This window comes from Brassica oleracea, chromosome C2 (assembly GCF_000695525.1).
Source record: "Brassica oleracea var. oleracea cultivar TO1000 chromosome C2, BOL, whole genome shotgun sequence".
NCBI classification, from domain to species: Eukaryota; Viridiplantae; Streptophyta; class Magnoliopsida; order Brassicales; family Brassicaceae; genus Brassica; species Brassica oleracea.
This window is the reverse complement of record NC_027749.1, coordinates 4386946-4403186: the sequence shown is the minus strand read 5'-3', so window position 1 is coordinate 4403186 and position 16241 is coordinate 4386946. Positions and strand designations below refer to the sequence as shown.

At 36.5% G+C, this 16241-nt stretch overlaps 4 protein-coding genes across 6 annotated transcripts; 2 read left to right on the top strand and 2 right to left on the bottom strand.

Annotated features, from left to right (window-relative positions):
* The first annotated feature begins 3249 nt into the window (after positions 1-3249).
* Positions 3250-6552, top strand: LOC106325225 (protein TRANSPARENT TESTA 12-like). Of its 2 annotated transcripts, XM_013763255.1 has the most exons (9): positions 3250-3442; positions 3774-4058; positions 4606-5147; positions 5231-5317; positions 5400-5456; positions 5570-5808; positions 5893-6011; positions 6117-6203; positions 6282-6380. In XM_013763255.1, the coding sequence occupies exons 2-9, from the start codon at positions 3792-3794 to the stop codon at positions 6378-6380; spliced, it is 1497 nt and encodes a 498-aa protein (XP_013618709.1). In that variant the 5' UTR covers positions 3250-3442; positions 3774-3791. The 2 variants fall into 2 exon arrangements, with proteins under 2 accessions (XP_013618709.1, XP_013618710.1); XM_013763256.1 differs by lacking the exon at positions 3250-3442 and having other exon boundaries at positions 3792-4058; positions 6282-6552.
* A 1176-nt stretch (positions 6553-7728) lies between these two features.
* On the top strand, positions 7729-9728 carry LOC106326881 (chromo domain-containing protein LHP1-like). Its single transcript, XM_013764831.1, has 6 exons — positions 7729-8185; positions 8364-8389; positions 8480-8566; positions 8638-9285; positions 9362-9422; positions 9519-9728. The coding sequence occupies exons 1-6, from the start codon at positions 7904-7906 to the stop codon at positions 9564-9566; spliced, it is 1152 nt and encodes a 383-aa protein (XP_013620285.1). The 5' UTR covers positions 7729-7903; the 3' UTR covers positions 9567-9728.
* LOC106326878 (disease resistance protein RML1A-like) lies at positions 9723-14129 on the bottom strand. The gene is made up of 4 exons (XM_013764830.1): positions 13461-14129; positions 12275-13373; positions 11901-12200; positions 9723-11823 (listed from the first exon to the last, which is right to left on the bottom strand). The coding sequence occupies exons 1-4, from the start codon at positions 13919-13921 to the stop codon at positions 9787-9789; spliced, it is 3897 nt and encodes a 1298-aa protein (XP_013620284.1). The 5' UTR covers positions 13922-14129; the 3' UTR covers positions 9723-9786.
* Positions 14130-14218: 89 nt separating this feature from the next.
* Positions 14219-15913, bottom strand: LOC106326882. 2 transcript variants are annotated; one of them, XM_013764832.1, is made up of 6 exons: positions 15764-15913; positions 15363-15535; positions 15224-15276; positions 15029-15143; positions 14819-14941; positions 14219-14761 (listed from the first exon to the last, which is right to left on the bottom strand). In XM_013764832.1, exons 1-6 carry the CDS (start codon positions 15878-15880, stop codon positions 14395-14397), a joined length of 948 nt encoding a protein of 315 aa, XP_013620286.1. In that variant the 5' UTR covers positions 15881-15913; the 3' UTR covers positions 14219-14394. The 2 variants fall into 2 exon arrangements, with proteins under 2 accessions (XP_013620286.1, XP_013620287.1); XM_013764833.1 differs by having other exon boundaries at positions 14219-14749.
* Between the last annotated feature and the right edge of the window lie 328 nt (positions 15914-16241).

The window sequence follows — 16241 nt, the reverse complement described above, 5'->3', positions numbered from 1 at the left end:
TGAAGCAAGCACCAAGGCAGTGGTACATGAAGTTCAAGTCTGTTATGGGGGAGCATGGTTATGCAGAGACTGATTCAGACCATTGTGTATTTGTGAAGGTGTTCGGTGAGGATGATTTTATCATCTTGTTGCTGTATGTCGATGATATGTTGATTGTGGGCAGGAACATGGACAGAATTAAGGAGTTGAAAGAGCAGTTCCAACACAGTGTACAAATATCCCAATTTGCGATGAAAAGAGGCAACCGCCGAGGATGGAGAACGACAAAGCAGCACATGTGTGATAAGAGAGAAAAATTGTCATTGTTGCTCAAAAACCCAACGACGTATAAATTTATCTTTATTAAAATAGAAAAGTTAACATTTTATGAAAATCAAATTTGAAACAGTGACACTATTCCAACACAGTGTACAAATATGATTATTTGACCAATCAGTAGTTGTTCTTAAAAGCTTTTTTTTTTTGATAAAATTGTTCTTAAACGCTAACGCTAGGACTCGTAGGAATAGTGTGAAATACTAAAATAGAAACAAAACAGATGGAAGTCTAACGTGGACACATGTATAAATGAATTGTCACAATTTATACATAACGTGTAGCTAATACGGGTCCCCCTTTCCTCTCGAGTCGAGAGTCGTCGAAGGCAGGCCCGGCTCTTACCCATGGCAACATTGGACCTTTGTCATGGGTCCATAGTCCAAATATTTTATGTTATTTTAAAGGTTTGTTTCAATCTGTTAAATTATCAAAAAAACTCATAATTAAGTAAACCTAATTTATTTATTACAAGACGAAACAATAAAAAATCTGTACATTCATCATTAATTTTGAGATATTTTTTATTTGTTTCAGGTAGTGTTTTGAAAACCGGACCAGACGTTGATTCGGCATTGTAATTAGATCAATGGTCAGACCGGTCCAACTGGTTCAACTGAGTTTTAAATTTTAATTAAATTTTATATTAAGTAACTATTATATGTATAACATAAAATTATTTTTATAAAATTTTATATTATTATCAGAATCTAAAAATGATATGAAAACAAAAATAATTTTTTTTAAAAATAATATAAAATAATGAAAATAATTTATTTAGATAGATACTTAGAAAAAAATATGAATTTTTTAAGAAATATTTTTAAAATGTGCAGTTTAAAAAAAATACTTGAATTTGAAAAAAATTGGATTTTAATATCAATCTTGATCACTGGTTTTAGCGAGTTTTACCGTTTTTGACCGGGTTTGCCAATTTAACTCAAATCCAGTTTTTAGTATAACCCGGAACCGGATAGATGGTCGAGTCACTGTCCGACCGGCCGGTCTTGTCCAGCCTACCGGTCCGGTCCAGTTTTCAAAACATTGGTTTCAGGTCTTAGAGTTTAAGTTAAAAGAAATGCAGTGAAAAAAAATTATAAAATATTTATAAAATGGTCCATATTCTGTGTTTCGCCCATGACTATTATATTGGTTAAGACGGCACCGGGGTCGAATGTGTCTTTAAAACATCGCGAAATTAATGTGTTATTTACTCTGGAATAGAAGATTGAAACAGTAGACACGAAATTAATAAAGATATGTTTGCGGGAAATTAGCAGTATTTCTTATGAAACGGGACGTGTGGGTTCCTTTAGGTTTTAGTTTCTTGTTTTGTTGACGTAGTTTGAGTTTACAGAATAAACTAGGGATCAAAAGACCTAATTACCAAAAAGGAACATTCATGGAAATTGTGTTGATAAAAACGATTATTTTAAATAGTTAAAGACTTAGGGTATGAATGGATAGGAATGATGATCAGGGAACGACGATGAATAATGCATTTCTTAATGTTACTAAAAATAATAATTCCCTCTCATTCTCTCATTCTCTTTTATTCTTTTTTTTGTAGAAAATTAAAGAACAAAATTATTCTTTATTAAATTTGATAAGGAACAATTATTCATTTTCATTCCTGCTATTTTATTCCCGTACATTTTTTTTTATTCTTTCTTCTTATTTTCCCAATGATCACCTATCAGAATTTTAAAGAAGACGAGTAAACGCACATTTACAAAAAGCCATATACCCAACCCCACTATTGTCATATCTCCGTGATTAACCTAACCCATCTACTTGTTTCGCTTTTGGCCTCTCTTTGAAGAGAGAAAGAGATAGAGACTAGAGAGATTACAATCCTCATTCTACTCCAAAAAGTCCAAACTTTTGATTAATTTCGAGGTTGCATGGATTACATGTTTATTTTTTGGCACGTGGACTGTGGACAACACCTCCTGAGTCGATTGGCTCTCTCTAACTCTATATTATATTTTCTTTTTTCGTTAGAGCATCTCTAACACTATTACCATATAACTTACTGTAAAATAAAATTAAAAAATATAATTAAAAAAATAAAAAATAATTATTCTATAAATAAAATAACTTTCTATTTTTTGTTCATATTATATTTTCCATTCCATCTTTGAAATAAATTATAGAGTAGAAATGAAGATGTCCTTATAGTACTCCTTCTAAATTTAATAGATTGATAATTTAAAATTTATGCAATTTGAATTTATTAATTTTGTTAGTTTTATATGATTTTCAGTAAAGTTTTATCACTCATATTTTTAATTTTTTAAAATTTTAAAATAAAATGAATTAATCAAAATAAAATATAAGTTTTTTATATATGCAAAGAAAAACTAAAACATATCTTTTGTATATAAAGAGAGTATAATTTAATATTTTTATTTATTATGGTTTTATTCTTGTAATCAACAATGAAACTAAAATCATTCAACTATTCATTAGGTAATTAATCTGGATTAAAAAATTAATGTATTAGGGTACGCACATATGTTAATAAAATTAAATGTATATTTTAATTTATTAGTTTTTATTAATTATATAAGATTTCAAATAAAAGTTATATTATTTGTATTTATAGATTTTAATTGATGTTTTAGTTTAAAATAAAATGCAGTAACTAACATCACAAAATGATTTTTTGTATACGAATAAGAACTAAAACGTCAAAAAAATTAAACAGACGAAGTATAAAACTTGCGATTTTTTTCTTTTTATTTTCAGAAACTAGTAGTATTTTTTACTTTGCACAAAAGTGAATAACATCATTCACTTTCTAAAACATTTCCACATCAGAGTATATAAGCATTTTTGTATTACAGTGTCTGTATATATCGACGCATCCTCCTTTACTTCTGTCTCTCACTATATAGCCAAGCGTTTTAGTTTTAGTCCATCACATTTTTGCCAGTGCGTCTGTGAGAGAAAACAAAATATCACACTTTCTTCTTCTTCTTTCATCTCCCTTTCTTCTTCTTCTTCTTCTTTCTTTGGTTTTCTTTTAAAATTTTCTGTGTAACAATTTGTTGCTCTCGGTTCACCAAAACAAAATATTGTTCTTGGTTTCTCCGACTCTTTCCCCTTGATCTAAGTTCGTCAGGTTAGAAAATCACTCCACATATACCTTAATAAAGTCGCTTTAGAATATACTATATAACGTACTACAAAGATGTATAATATACACATGCATGTATATATGGAGATATCTTGTGATGAATTTGGCGAAAAAACCCTTTATCAAGGAAAGAAAAAAAGTATTGGGAAATGAGGATAATATACTTGCTCGCTGGTCAGGATATTTAGTGGTGAATTGGTGAAGGAAACTTAAATTTTTCTTCAAACTATAGGATGAAATTTTGTTGAAGCGTAATTTATCTTTGTGACATGTCTCTATATAAGTACTTAGTATTGTATTTTTCTTTTGATTGTAGAAATTAAAGAGGGGGGAAATGAGTGGAAGTGGTGGAGAAATGGAAGAGAGACTGCTAAGTGGGTCAGAGATAGAACAGAGGAGAGAGAGTCTCTACCTGAGAAAAAAGATTTGGAGTGAAGTAAAAAAAATGTGGAGAATAGCTTTACCATCTACTTTGTTCAGAGTGATGTCGTTTGGCTGCATAGTGGTGGCTCAAGCCTTCATTGGTCACAACAGTGAAAGGGGTCTCGCTGCTTATGCTCTCCTTCAAAGCACTTTCATTCGTTTCATCTATGGTGTTATGGTAAGCAACTTATGATCCATCGGTTTGAACCAGGTGACCACATATCGACATCACCATATATATATAGAAATCATGATATTTTAGTGTTTTTCATTAGAAAAGTTACCGTGAACGGAAACATGCAAAACACAAACAAAAGTGAAAAGAAAACAATTTTGTCCCGGAAAAAAAAACTTTTGAAAACACCAAACGTGGTGGTTTAATTGAAGGTAGGAACAATGCCGTAAAATATAGTAGATGCACACTGTAAATGTAAAAAGAGAGTAATCAAGGGATTAATTAATTTGAACTTCAGAGTTAAGAAGAAAATTAGTTTGAACTTACTCAATAATTAGCGTTTGTGTTTACAATTTGCAAATGACTTATTAGCACAAAACATTAAAATGTCATGGTTTGACATCTTTATAACAATATATTTAAGCAAGTGACAAAAATAAAATAAAATATAACAATATATTTAAGCAAAAAAAAACTAACGAATGAATTATGATGGAACCAAGATTGTATAATTAAATTTGCTGGTTCTATATAATGTTTTCTGTTACAGGCAGGTATGTCAAGCGCGACGGAGACGCTATGTGGACAAGCCTACGGAGCACAACAATATCACATGATGGGGATCTATCTACAACGTTCTTGGATAGTAGACACCTTTACAGCCACCCTCTTTGTCCCTTTCATAGTCTTTGCTGGTCCCATTCTTCGGTTACTAGGTCAAAACATTGAGATCACAAAGACCGTAGACGAGATCTACCTTTGGGTCATCCCTTATCTATACAGCCTCGTATTCACCATGACAATGCAAATGTACCTCCAAGCGCAGATGAAAAACGCTATCATAGGCGTTCTCTCGACCATAGCCTTGGTCTTGGACATTGTGGCCACTGGGTGGTTCGTGAGAGTGATGGGGATGGGAATCCATGGTGCGCTTCTAGGACTTAATCTAAGCTCGTGGTCAGTGGTTATAGCCGAGTTTGTGTACGTGTTTGGAGGGTGGTGCCCGCATACTTGGAGCGGCTTTAGCACTGCTGCTTTTGTTGATCTTATTCCCATGCTCAAGTTATCCATTTCTTCTGGCTTCATGATTTGGTAATTTTAACTTTTTTCAGGGTAAAACATGATGACTAATATAATAATCGCACTCGACTGACTCTTTTTCTTTATTTGAACAGCTTGGAGTACTGGTATATGAGCATCATCGTCTTAATGTCAGGATATACAAAGGATGCAAATATAGCAATTTCTGCGTTTTCCATATGGTATAACCTAGAATCCGTCATGAAAGAAAATATGTAATGTTACTATACCTTTTGAAAATTAAATCCTCAATTAATTTTGCAGCCAATATACCTACACATGGGAGTTGAACATATGCTTAGGCTTGTTGGGTGCAGCATGGTATGTAATAGACACTCATTTTAAAAATTCTGTAATAGATATGTACATATATATATATGTGTTCTGAATTAATGCTATGGTATATATGTGTTGCTATGTCTATTATATTGCAGCGTAAGAGTAGCAAACGAATTGGGAAAAGGAGACGCAGAAGCGGTGAGATTCTCAATAAAAGTGGTGCTTGTGGTATCAGCGGTGATTGGTGTGATATGCGCTGCTCTTTGTCTAGCGTTTGGTGGTCAAATTTCGTATTTGTTCTCTGATAGCCACCAAGTTTCAAAGGCAGTAGCTGATCTCTCCATCGTCCTTAGCATATCCATACTCTTAAACATCATCCAGCCCATTCTATCTGGTTAGAAATGATCAAACGCTTTTATTAGGCGTATTAATATAATTAAGGTGTATACTTCTAACCACAACTTCTGCATGTAAACAGGGGTAGCTATTGGAGCAGGGATGCAAAGTATGGTAGCATTTGTGAACTTGGCAACTTATTATGCAATTGGTGTTCCTTTAGGGTTCATCCTTATTAACATTTTCCATTTTGGTGTTAAGGTACGTAAAATATGACACGGTTTGCTAATTAAGTAATTTTATTAGTTTATAATCATAAAACTAATGATAATCTTATCAACCGATATTGGATGCGTTTAACTACAGGGACTCTGGTCTGGAATGTTGGCTGGAGTTGGTATCCAAACGTTGATATTGTCCTATGTTATATACAAGACTGACTGGGAAATGGAGGCAGTTTACTTTGACCTCTATTCATAATTAATTAGAACTTTGAACAAAACTCAGGTTCATTTTTTTATCTAACTACAGGTAAAGAAGACGAAGGAGCGTATGAAAACATGGACTCTAAAGTTACCTTCTGCAGAATCAAGTTCTACTATCTCGATGAGAGATGAAGAGAGGAAATGATTACACATTATATGTGTGTATATATATATATATCTAGTTTAAAGCAAATCTAAGAATATTCTTTTTTATCTTTTGAAAAAAGAATATTTATGCATGCATGGTATTCTGTGTTTTTGAACTCGTTTAAGAAATTAATGAAGTACCTTTGTTGAGTTGCATTATTAGGTTAATGCAACTCTCTTAACTTTCGTTTGTCTACTTTACGTATACTTGAGTTTTGATTGAATATGTATTTAGGTTGTCGAAAAAAATGAATTGTTTGAGTACCTGTAATCATGGAGTATATTTCAAGGAAGTTTTTAAAAAATTCATCAGGTTAGCATTCACTGATAGCAATCCAATCCTTACACAACTATTTGCTGTCAGTATAATTCACAATTAATGTCAGCTGAAGTGATACGTCTCTATCGAAAAAGGTTAGCAAACCGTTATCTTGATCGTCGAATACACTGACAACAATCCAATCCTCAGAACATGTGGTTATTAAATAAACTTTGCACAAAAGTTTCAAAACTATCTATCTGAGAAAACAAAGATAATGAAAGCAACGGTAACATCCTCCAAACACCATCGACATATTTTGTTTGCAGTATATTTTCTTTACTTTGTCTTTTCCCGCATGAGATACCTATTGAAAGAAAGTTTCATAGTTATGTGTTGCATCATTATTCATAACGCGATGTATTTAAGTTTTGAAGTGTCATATCCTCAGTCACAGACTAATATATGACACAAACGTCTCATTTGAAAATATAGATCAGTGTATATGAGAGAGAATACGATTCGTATGGTCTTTCTTATTAAGATGAAAGTCAAGCGTAACGTACGGACCTGACGGTGCAGTTTCATTTTTTTTCCCTTTCAATTCTATAATTTATATTTCCACAATTTATATATATTTCTATAATTTATACTAATTTTATTTTCTTGTCTATTCAGATGCATTTGTTTTTTTTTCTTTCCTCCTGGTCTAGCTTTCCATTTTGCTTGGTCTAAGTGTTTTTTTGTTAAGAAAAATTCCACTGTTAGCAAAAAAAAAAAATCAACTTTTATTTGTGAGAAAAAACAATTTTCATTTTCTTCCCTTGATATATATATTATATTATATTAATTTTATTTCAGATATTTTCTTAAAGTATTAAGGACATCATACCATTTATAAAACCAACATTTGTGTTTTTTTTTCAACTGAACAATATTTGTTTTTTAACAAAACGGAACAATATTTTATTTTCGTATCAGTTATTATAATTACTTTTTATTCAATTTCAAAAATTTGCTGTTTTCCTATATATAAAAAGGGACACTCAAAAGGTAGAAACTAAAAAAAAAAACTGGTCTTCAGGACAGGACAGGTCAGGTCCACTCGCTGCAAACTTGTCCAAAGAAAAACATCAGAACTTTGGGAAAGTTTCAATCTTTCCCCCTTTCTTCCTCGTAACATCCGTTGATTTTCCACAAGGATAAACGCGACTAACAGATTAGCCACCTTCATCTTTGAGCTCCAACACTCTCAAGAACAAATGAAAGGGGCATGTGTCAAGAAGAAAACCCATTTGGTGAATGACGCTGGCGAGGCTGAAACAGTCGGAGAAAGCGGGAAAAGAAGTGGAGGAGACGGTGGGTTTGGCAGTGAAGACGGCGGAGGTGGAAGTGGAGAGTCAGTTCTTCCCGAGATGGGTGATGATATGGACGAAGAAGAAGATGATGAAGAAGAAGAAAGAGGAGAAGGGAAAGAGGAAAGGTCAAAGCTTGATGAAGGCTACTTCGAAATCGAAGCTATTCGCCGGAAGAGAGTTAGAAAAGTAAGTTCCTTTCCTTCTTCTTCTTCTTACAGCAAGTGTGGTTTTAAGATTAGTATAGAGGTACATTGTTAATTTTTTACACACTGGTTACAAATATGGTTTTATGAGGAAGCAGAATCTGATTTAATGATTGATTTTACTAGCTTTAATGTTTTGATATCTTCTTATTGAATCGTAGGGGAAGGTCCAGTATCTAATTAAATGGTGAGTTTCTTCAATATAATTACTCAAATTTCATATTTAAGTCAGTGTAACATAATGCTTTTTTTTTTAATTGACATATATTGTGAAAAGGCGTGGATGGCCTGAAACAGCCAACACATGGGAGCCTCTAGAGAATCTACACTCTATTGCTGATGTTATTGATTCATTTGAAGGAAGGTTAGTGCATCTTAATCTTAATGTGAGCAGTTACATGTGGTATACTAATTTGCTTTTCTTTGTATCAATAGTTTGAAACCAGGGAAGCCTGGTAGGAAGAAGAAGCGCAAATACGCAGGTCCTCATTCTCAGCTGAAGAAGAAGCAGCAACGTTTAGGTTACGATGCTGCTGAGAAGTCTGACTCTTCTACGTCTCTTAACAACTCTAGCCTCCCTGGTGTTCGTGGTCCACTCGACCTCAGTGGTTATGTAGCCGCCAACAACAACCAAGGGGAAGCTAACAGTGGGAATGTTGGTATGGTCAGACAAGTTAGTTTGAAGGAATATGATCCGACGCTAAACGAGTTAAGGGGACCAGGAGGTGATAATGTAAGAGAAAATGGGTTTCTCAAGGTTTATCCAAAGGAGTTTGATAAGGACAGTCGTTTCATAGGTGCTAAACGGAGGAAGTCTGGTTCTGTGAAAAGATTCAAACAAGACGGAACCACACCTAACAACAACAACAACAACCACACCACAACAGCTACTACTGCAGATCATAATCTGACACCAAATTTAGACTCTTTTGGTAGAATGGTAGAACCACACCACAATAACAATCTGTCTCAGAAAAGCAGATTGGAGGAATTAGACATTGTGAGGATCATCCAGCCAGTGAGGTTTTCTTCATCTATAACAAACAATGTACAAGACGCGTTGGTGACGTTTTCGGCGCTGAGGTTTGTCTGTCTCTTTGCACTTTGGACAGTTTCTCACATTTGAGTTCATACTTATTTGGGTACTTACTACTCATAGGTCTGATGGGAAGGAAGTAACGGTAGACAATAGGTTTCTCAAGGCTCACAATCCTCTCCTGGTAAGGTTTATCTTTAGAGTTTTTCTTCTGCACTTTACTCACATGGAAGAGTCTAAAAGCTTTTTCCTGTTCTGTGTTTTTCTTTTTTGACCCCAGCTGATTGAGTTCTACGAGCAACATCTCAAGTACAATCCCGAAAGATAAGAATTTGTTTGTACACAGCACTTTGTAGGTAGATAAAAATTAGATGAGCAACCTGTTCGTTTTTTTTTCACGTTCAATCAAGTAAATCTCGTCTTTTTCTACTTTTCTTAAACTTGCATGTTCAAAGATAAAAATATATATCTAACAAAATATGTGGATCAGTAGATATGTTCTCATGAATACAAAGTTACAGCAAACCAATAGCTTTCCCTCTGGTGTATCATTCATTCAGTTGATGTGATTTGGAATGTCGCTTTCGAGCTGAAGGAACAGGGAGAAGCTTTATCCTTTTGTGATTTGGTTGCTCCTTCTGCAAGAAATCATTTCCATATAGTCTTCTTTTCGGAACCTCTGCTTCATCTGATGCTTCAGAAAGCTCCAAATCAGGATCATGAATGTTCTCATTGTTGTCATTAGAGAACTGTTGTGAGGATGAGCTATCATGCTCTTGTAACATGTCTTTAAACGTAATGAGGTGCACTGCAGACTTTTTAACCTCTACCAGAGGGTTGGAAGAGTCTCCTGTGTTTTCGATTGAAAATTCAAAGAAGACTTCGTTGTAAGATCCCATGGACATGCAACTTCTGTTGAACAAGAGAAGATGATCTGATCCAAAACTCATGTTTGCGAAAGCTTTTGGATCAGGATACCATAGCTCATCCATAACAACCAGCTCTTGAGCATCATCAACCCTTTTTAAAATGCAAGAACAGCGTATCTTGAGATCGTTCATTGAGTACTGTCCATCAACTCCAATCATTACGCAAGCGGAAAAACCTAGAATGTCAGATGATGATTGACTCTGAGGCAAGTGTATTCTCAAGGAAGATCCCATGGCTTGGTGATTGAAGCAAGAAGGCACATCTCTTCCAGGAAAATAAGAGTGTTCTGGTTTTGCTGCATCTAGCTTCATGTTCCGGTGGATGAGATTCTGTGCCTCTTGATCCAGTTTGTAACAGTTGCTCGCTACAAGCTTGCGCAGACAACAAGGCTTGAAGCAGCCTGAGATACTCGTTAGGGATGTGCAGCCATGTGCGTAGATATACAAGAGACCTAGTGGAAGCTCATCAGGCAGTGCTTGAAGTCTCTGGCAGTTGTTTACATCCAGTTTGTTCAACCTGGTGAGTCGTTTGATGCTCGCAGGGATGTGTTCAAAGTTGTTACCACTCAAATCTAGTTCTGATAGACTCCACAAGTTACCAATACTGTTGGGGATCTCTATCATGTTCATGTTGCTTAGGCACAGAGCTCTCAAGTCATCAAACCTTGATAAGTGAGGACAAAGAGAGTGCAAACCTTCCGAGGTGTAGAAGCTATTCCCAATTGCTAAAACTTGCAGACGGTGAAGTCGCCCGATTGACCATGGTGCTCGTCTTATTGCAGTTCTTCTAGCTTGAATCACCTCGAGAGCTATCAAACTACCAATGTTTTCAGGCAGTTCTTTGATGCTGGTCTTTTCCAAATCAAGCCACCTCAAGCAGCTCATTGTCTGACAAATCTCTGGCGGAAGGCTCTCAAGTACAGAACAGCCAGAAAGCTTGAGCTTTTCAAGTGAGGTTAACTCAGAAATGCTTACAGGAAGAGATTGAAGTCTTTTATTTCCTGAAATATCCAAAGACCTAAGGTGAGAGAGATCACAGATTCTTGCAGGAACTTCATCAATCGATGTATCAGATATACGCAGAACTTCTATATTCTTGGCAACACGAGGGAACTCGTTGATATTAAGGCAACCAGACACTTCAAGAGTTTCAAGACGTGTGAGCTTCTGTAATGACTCTGGGAGGTTCTCAAGATGTTTGCAACCGTTCAAACTCAGTGATTTAAGTGACACCAAGTGCTTTACAGAACTTGGAAGAGTCCTGATACTCTGGCAATCCGACATATCCAACTCAACCAGACAAGAGAGACGGCTGATCATCGATGATGGCAGTTCTTCTATCTTTGTACTGCTCAGATAGAGTCTTCTGGTATTCCAAGAAAACTCTGGAAACTGCATTAGGCTTGAGCATCCGTTCATTCCAACTGTTTCAAGCGATGGCAAAGTGATTCCTCTTGGTATCTTCTTCAGTTGGACGCAGTTAGTCAAGTACAAACAATAAAGTTTCTGAAGATTTTTGATAGATGGAGTAACCTTAGTTAAGCTTTGGCAATAGGAAAGGTTTAGTTCCTCAAGATTTGTGGCTTTTGAGAGATCAGGAACTTCGATTAGGTATTTACAACGAGAAAGATCCATCTTCTTCAGTTTCCTAAGAGGCTGAAAAAATCACATCAAATGGTTATAGTCAATAGCAAAAGTAGCCAAGATCTGTAGTTTCTATGACGAATTTTTACCTGGATTCCATTCCAAAGGTAGTGGAGATGGCTATTACTCATACAAAGTTCAACAAGAAACTCTGGATGAAATCTTGAAGGCAAAGAGTTTAAAGGGTATCCATCCCAGCGTAGATAACGAAGCTTGCGTGGTAGATAAGTGAGGCCATTGGGTAGATGCACTCTAGTCTCTCCATCATATGAAAGATCACAGAAGTTGAGAAGCTTGAGATTAGACAATCCCTCAAAAGCTTGATCACTAGCCAATACCTCAGATACTTCAGACAGGTTGAGAGACATTCCTTCAACAAGACTTGTTCCCTATTAAATGGAAGCTATCAAAAACCATTTACATATTAGAGTTCTGACAAAATATATAGGGGAAGAGAACTCACAGTATTTTCTGACAGCAGATCACTGATGTCTTCAGGACTCCATAAAAGAAACCGTTCAGCCGGTTTGTTACCTGCTTTTTCGCGTACAAGTTCTCTACCCATCTGTTCAAGCAAGTCATGCATCTTTATGCATCCATTTGATATGACTACCAAAGATTCCTCAGTGAGAACCGTGATACAAATTTCAGCGGCATATCCACAAATATCCAGAAGTCTTGTGACATAATCAACATGCTTCATGTTATAGAAACATGATATGTAGAGAAAAACAGACTTCTCTTGCTCATCCAATCCATCGTAGCTAACTCTCAGAACCTCCATGATATCACTATGCGGAGAAGTGTCAAGCCTAGCAAGTGTGCTTTCCCATTCTCTTTGCCTTCTTAGGTAAAGGAACGAACCTAAAACTCTTAAAGCCAGTGGAAGACCAGAAGCATAGTTTATAGCTTGAACCGATAACTCCAGAAACTCATGTGGAACTATCATCTCATTTCTGAAAGCATAGTTACAAAAGAGCTGCAAAGCTTCCTTTTTGTGTAAACACTTAACTTTATATATCAGATCTATGCCATGAGAAACTAGCAAATGTCTATCTCGCGTTGTCACAACGATTCTGCTTCCCGGACCAAACCAACCAGTCTCCTTAACCAATTCATTCAGCTGCTCAGATCTATCTACATCATCGAGTACAATCAAAACCCTTCTATGTCTGAACCTTTCCTTTATCATGCTCGAACAAGAAACCGAGCTCCACGCTTCTTTATCTCTCTCTCCAAACATTCTGCATAAAAACTCTCCTTGTAAATGCCTAACTCCATATCTGTTACTGACTTCCTTCACATTCTCCATGAAGCAGTGAGCTTGAAATCGAGATGAGAGTTCGTTGTATAAGTGCTTAGCAATAGTAGTTTTCCCAACTCCACCCATTCCCCAAATCCCTACCATTCTAACATCTTCATCCTCTATAGACATCATAGACTGCAGAAAGTCCATATCAGAACTCATTCCAATCAACTCATCTGAATCACCCAGTGAAGTGGAAACCAATCTATCGGAAATGTCTTTCACAATCTTCTTAACTAGCTTTGACTCATCCCTCCTACCACACAAAGTTCATCATCACTTTATAAGTTCGGAAACACAGTCACAGACAAGACTGCAAAACACAATGTCTTAAAAAACTTACCAATTACGAGAATCTTCACCAGATATAGAAGCTAGCTGCATCAAAACTTCTCTCCATTTCTTCACCTTCTTCTTGTCACTGTGACTCTCCACATCCTCACCGAAACTCCCAGCCTGTCTTCTCACATCCGAAGGATCAACCTCGTAGAAAACGGGTATGATTGTCTTCTGATCAACCATGTTCTTACACTCCATGATCTCTAGGAGCTCGTCCAAGCACCAGCTTGAAGATGAGTAGTTCCTAGAGACCACAACGATTGCAAATCTTGAGCCTTTGATCGCATCTACAAACTCTGAGGAGATAGACTTGCCTCTCTCAAGATCCAAGTCGTCTCTGAACGCGTTGATCCCCATCCTATCAAGTTCGCAGAACAGATGGCTCACGAATGTTTTGCGCACATCTTCTCCTCTAAAACTCACGAAAACGTCCGTTTTCCAGATGGCTGAAGAAGAAGAAGCCATGGATTCTCTATCTCAGATAAAGTCAGTCAACTTTTTGATCCTCTCTGCTATATTAAGAGTAAACAGGTTTCTATTATCACCCAGTGATTCTCCTGACAGCTTGAAACCATGAAAGTGATACTCTGTCCTTAGAAGTCAAAGGTTCCAATTTCATTACAACGCGTGGCAGAGTCAGAGCACTCAAATCATTTTGTGATCATCCAATGATTCTCTAATATCTGGAACCTTGAAAAAGATACTTTTACTCCAAGGTTTCCAATTTCAAAATCATGTCTACACCTAAAAACTTTCCTTAACTATCCAAAAAAACAGAGAGATAGATACACTTGACGGCTTCAAAAGTGGAGAGTATAAATACATGGTGTGATTGGAGTTTGAGTGTGTATTTGGGGTGAAGAGATAGAGACAATGGAACATAACAAGTTCTTGAGGAAGTTCTGATGATGAATGTTTCCACAGTAACCTGAAAACTCTCATTCAAGGAGATGGTGAATCCATTCTTTTGCAATAACCGGTGAGCCATACCAAGGTCTGGTTTCATCGTCTGAACCAACAGGCGAGTGGTAAACACCGTCGAAGCTAACGTTAAGTGCACCTTCAAGATGAGCTGAAACCTCAGGAACCACTCCATCACCCCACACGTCAGCTCTTCCACATACTTGCTTGTATCCTTGCCCTACAAAACGAGCACGAAAGCTAGGCCCTGATGAATCCCCAGTCTTCTTGTTGCTCGCTATGGTAAGCTCTGAGATTGCTTCACCACCGTCGATTCCAACGGTCACATCAGAATCAACTGCCTTGTCCACTAAAGGAGCTCCACGAATGTATCTACACAATGAACTACCAAATCAGAATTGTAAGTTTGATTATCAATGGATTTAGAAGAAGAAACCCTACCTTCCGGCGATGCAGACATATCTGAGTTCAGGAGTGTAAACAGCTTTTGCACAATTCTCTTCCACATAATAGAGAAGACCTCTTGTTTGATCAATAACCCCTGATACTCCTCTCGGTGGTGGTCTATATACAAAACCACAACAGTTAAAAACGTCAAAGCAACATCTCTTGAAAAGTCTAAAAGTAATGAACTTTCTTTTGGTTACCTACAAGTGAGGCGTACCAAGTGTCAGCAACAAGGAGATATCAGCGTTTCCGTATTCTTCCATGTAAACTCGAGCAAGCCATCCTCCAGCTGAGTGTCCAATCAAAGACAATCCTTTACCTGTTGTATGTGACACAAAGCCAACAAATTTTATCTATCCAGTGTGTCCAAACATCATTGCACATTATGAGAGACTTTACCTTGGGATAACTCATTGGCTTCACGGACGGCATCATCAATTCTTTTCAAGTACCTAATCATCCATAACAAGCCAAACTCATAATTTGAAACAAGTAGAAGACAAACAAGTGATGAGTTCATAGAGCCCAAATCCATTACCAATCAAGAACAGGACGAGGGCGGAGAGTGCCGCGCCAGTAGGCAGGATCAACCAAACCGGCTGCATTTCTAAACCAGTCAAGCCTTGATACAGCTGCAACCACTGAAGGAACACCGTACTCACCCAATGTCACCTCCAGCTTCTTGTAGTCTCCTGAATTGTTTCCTAAACCCTAACCAAAACCCCAGAATGGAATGGAATGGAATCATATACAACACGAAACCAAAGTTTTGGACTTTACAGACGTTTCATAAGGAAAATGCAGAAACCCATAAGCAGGAAACGACTAGTGAAACAGTGAACTGATCCAAGATTGAAAAAAAAACAAATCTTTAATCGTGGAACCACACATTTTCCGCCTTAGTTATCTCTATCTGACCAGGGGAAGGAGGATTATTACCGGGAGAATGACAGCTGGACGGGGTTTGACGTCGCCCGAGGAAGAGGAGGAGGATAGTGACGTGGCGGAGGAGAAGGTGGGCCTTAGCCTGAGCGATGGATAAATCGCCGAGGCCATCGTTTTGTTCTGTGGATGTGAGAGTAAGCTCAAGGGGAGAAAGATGGACCTTTTAAAATCTACATGTTCTTGAGCATTTTAATGTATTTACATAAAAGCCCTCATTAATTTCAATTTTATCACACTGGATGATTTCAGTAAAAGATAAACTATATTAGTTATCGTTTTAAACTTGTAAGAAAACATTAAATTTTATATATTTTATAAATAAAAACATGAGAAAAAGACAAAAATAGCACCAAATCAAGTTTATGTTCCCAAACTAGCACTCAAGGTCAAAAGTCACAAAAATAGCACTTAATGTTTTATCAAAAGTCACAAACTTAGGGTTTAGAGTTAAAAGGTGGGGTTTAGGATTTAG